General features: G+C 43.1%; 1 protein-coding gene across 1 annotated transcript; it reads left to right on the top strand.

Moving 5' to 3' along the window:
• Positions 1 to 232: 232 nt before the first annotated feature.
• On the top strand, positions 233 to 406 carry LOC119541525 (DPH3 homolog). The gene has a single exon (XM_037845633.1). The coding sequence runs from the start codon at positions 233 to 235 to the stop codon at positions 404 to 406; it is 174 nt and encodes a 57-aa protein (XP_037701561.1).
• Positions 407 to 1,989: the final 1,583 nt, after the last annotated feature.

Below are 1,989 nucleotides of genomic sequence, written 5' to 3' on the forward strand. Positions count from 1 at the left end.
AGCTGAAAGAGCTAACTCCCTCAGAGCTCCAGAAAAGTGTTACAGGGTGGCAGTAGCAAACAGTCCACTGCATCAAGAAAATGTAGTTTAAAAATGAAAGGGGCTGGAAGCAAAAGTTCTTGCACTGGTGCATGACGACAGTGCCCAGCTCTGGCAGGCGCCACCAAAGTTAGACCCATGGAGGTGGTGTCAGATGGCAGGGGTGACAGCCCTTTAGCTGACCCTAGTGATAATGGTGATGTTTCATGATGAGGTGGAGATCAAGGACTTCCAGTACGATGAGGACTCGGAGACTTATTTCTACCCCTGCCCATGTAGGGATAAGTTTGCCATCACCAAGGATCAATGTATGTGTGCAGAAACAATCCCACCACCTTCCACCAACAAAGAATTACTTAAATGCTGAAGGAGGCTTTAAGAATTCAAATCTGGAACAGTTGAGAATGAGCCAAGACGGAAAAATCAAATGCAAAGTTACAGACCTCTTCACAAGGACAACCTTTTTGTGGTTTGTTGTTCTGTTAAAGAGTGTGGATTCTTTCCAACAACTGCTATGTCCTCTTTCAATTAAAGAAGTAGTCCACAACATGACATACCTGGATTTCGTGCATAACACTTTGATTTGCAAGTGTTCTTAATTTTCCATCCAAATTTTTAAAAAGATAATTTCAAATCAGTACATTTTTCCCTCAGTTTCATTATTTTCATATCTTAAACCTAATTATTTCAGTATATGATAACAGAATCATCTACCTCAAAGTTGTTAGTGTTCCTTGACAAAAAAAATGGATTGTAATTTTTACTTGGTTATTAAGATTATTAATAATAGCCCTTCCTTTGAAATTTGACATAAACTTTGCTAAGAAAATTTGCTAGCTAAAATTTGCTAATCTCCCCAGTCTTGTCATTATTAGGATGCTCATATTCTGTAAAGCATGCCTTTTCTGTTATGCTTCACGCATAGAGTGCTGGTTGTGGTGTTAAAGAGAAAATACAGTGGGGTCATAATTTCTCCAGAGCTAAACGTTAGTGAATCAGAAAGAAAAGTAAAAAGTGAAGTGGTAAATGGTCAAAGAATATCAAGTTTCCTTTTCAATATTCTGTATGTTTCTTGAAAATCAGGATAAGATAAAAAGACAAGCAGCCAAGGGAAGCAAAATTGGTAACAGAATGAGAGGAGCCAAACATGTCAACTTTGTAAATAAGATGCTTGAATGATTTTGCCAGATCAAAGCAAATAACATTTCTATATCTGGGTTTTGTTTGTTTCTTTTTAGAAAAGGCTAATAAAATCATACTCCAGAGGGGGGTTAATGTCCAGTCTTGATGGCTGGAGGCAATGCTTTCAGCATGATTACCATATCATACCACTAATCCTAAAAGATGAAGCCTCTACAATGGCTTCTGTTTGCTGAAGATGAACTTGAAAACTGGGGATCTTTTCTGAATAAATATGCCTATGGGAGCACATCTAATGCACCATCACCTGCAACCTGTGGAAAGCCGCCTCCCGAATCGGGCCTAGCGTATGCGCTGCAGCCTGCTCTAGAGTTACCCCCGCCCATCGAGTGAGCCAAGATGGCGCCTGCATCCTGTTTCCGCATAGTGACGCATGTATCCGCCACCCGCTCCTACCAATCGAAATCCTGTATACGCGATACTAGCCTAGAAGCTTATTGGTTGTTAATTGTGTATAAAAGGTCTTACCCGGACGGGGTAGGGTGAGACAGCCCACAAGGAGCCGTGCCTGACGGCCACATCGAGGCTGCTCTCCCACGAGGCGCCGTGCCCCGTGTGGGAACCAGTAACACAGAATGTTCATCTAGCTGTAGTAAAGGGCTTGCTTTCACAACTGCCGTGTGGTTCGAGTCGTGATTCATGACCAGGTTAGTTCGCGCAGTCTGCATCTCTCTCTCTCCTTCCCTGTTTCCCCTCGCCGGCCGGGAACCGGGGACCGAGCGGGGCAGCACCGGACAAGTGGTGGCCCGT

This window comes from Choloepus didactylus, chromosome 8, assembly GCF_015220235.1.
Source record: "Choloepus didactylus isolate mChoDid1 chromosome 8, mChoDid1.pri, whole genome shotgun sequence".
Taxonomy (NCBI): Eukaryota; Metazoa; Chordata; class Mammalia; order Pilosa; family Megalonychidae; genus Choloepus; species Choloepus didactylus.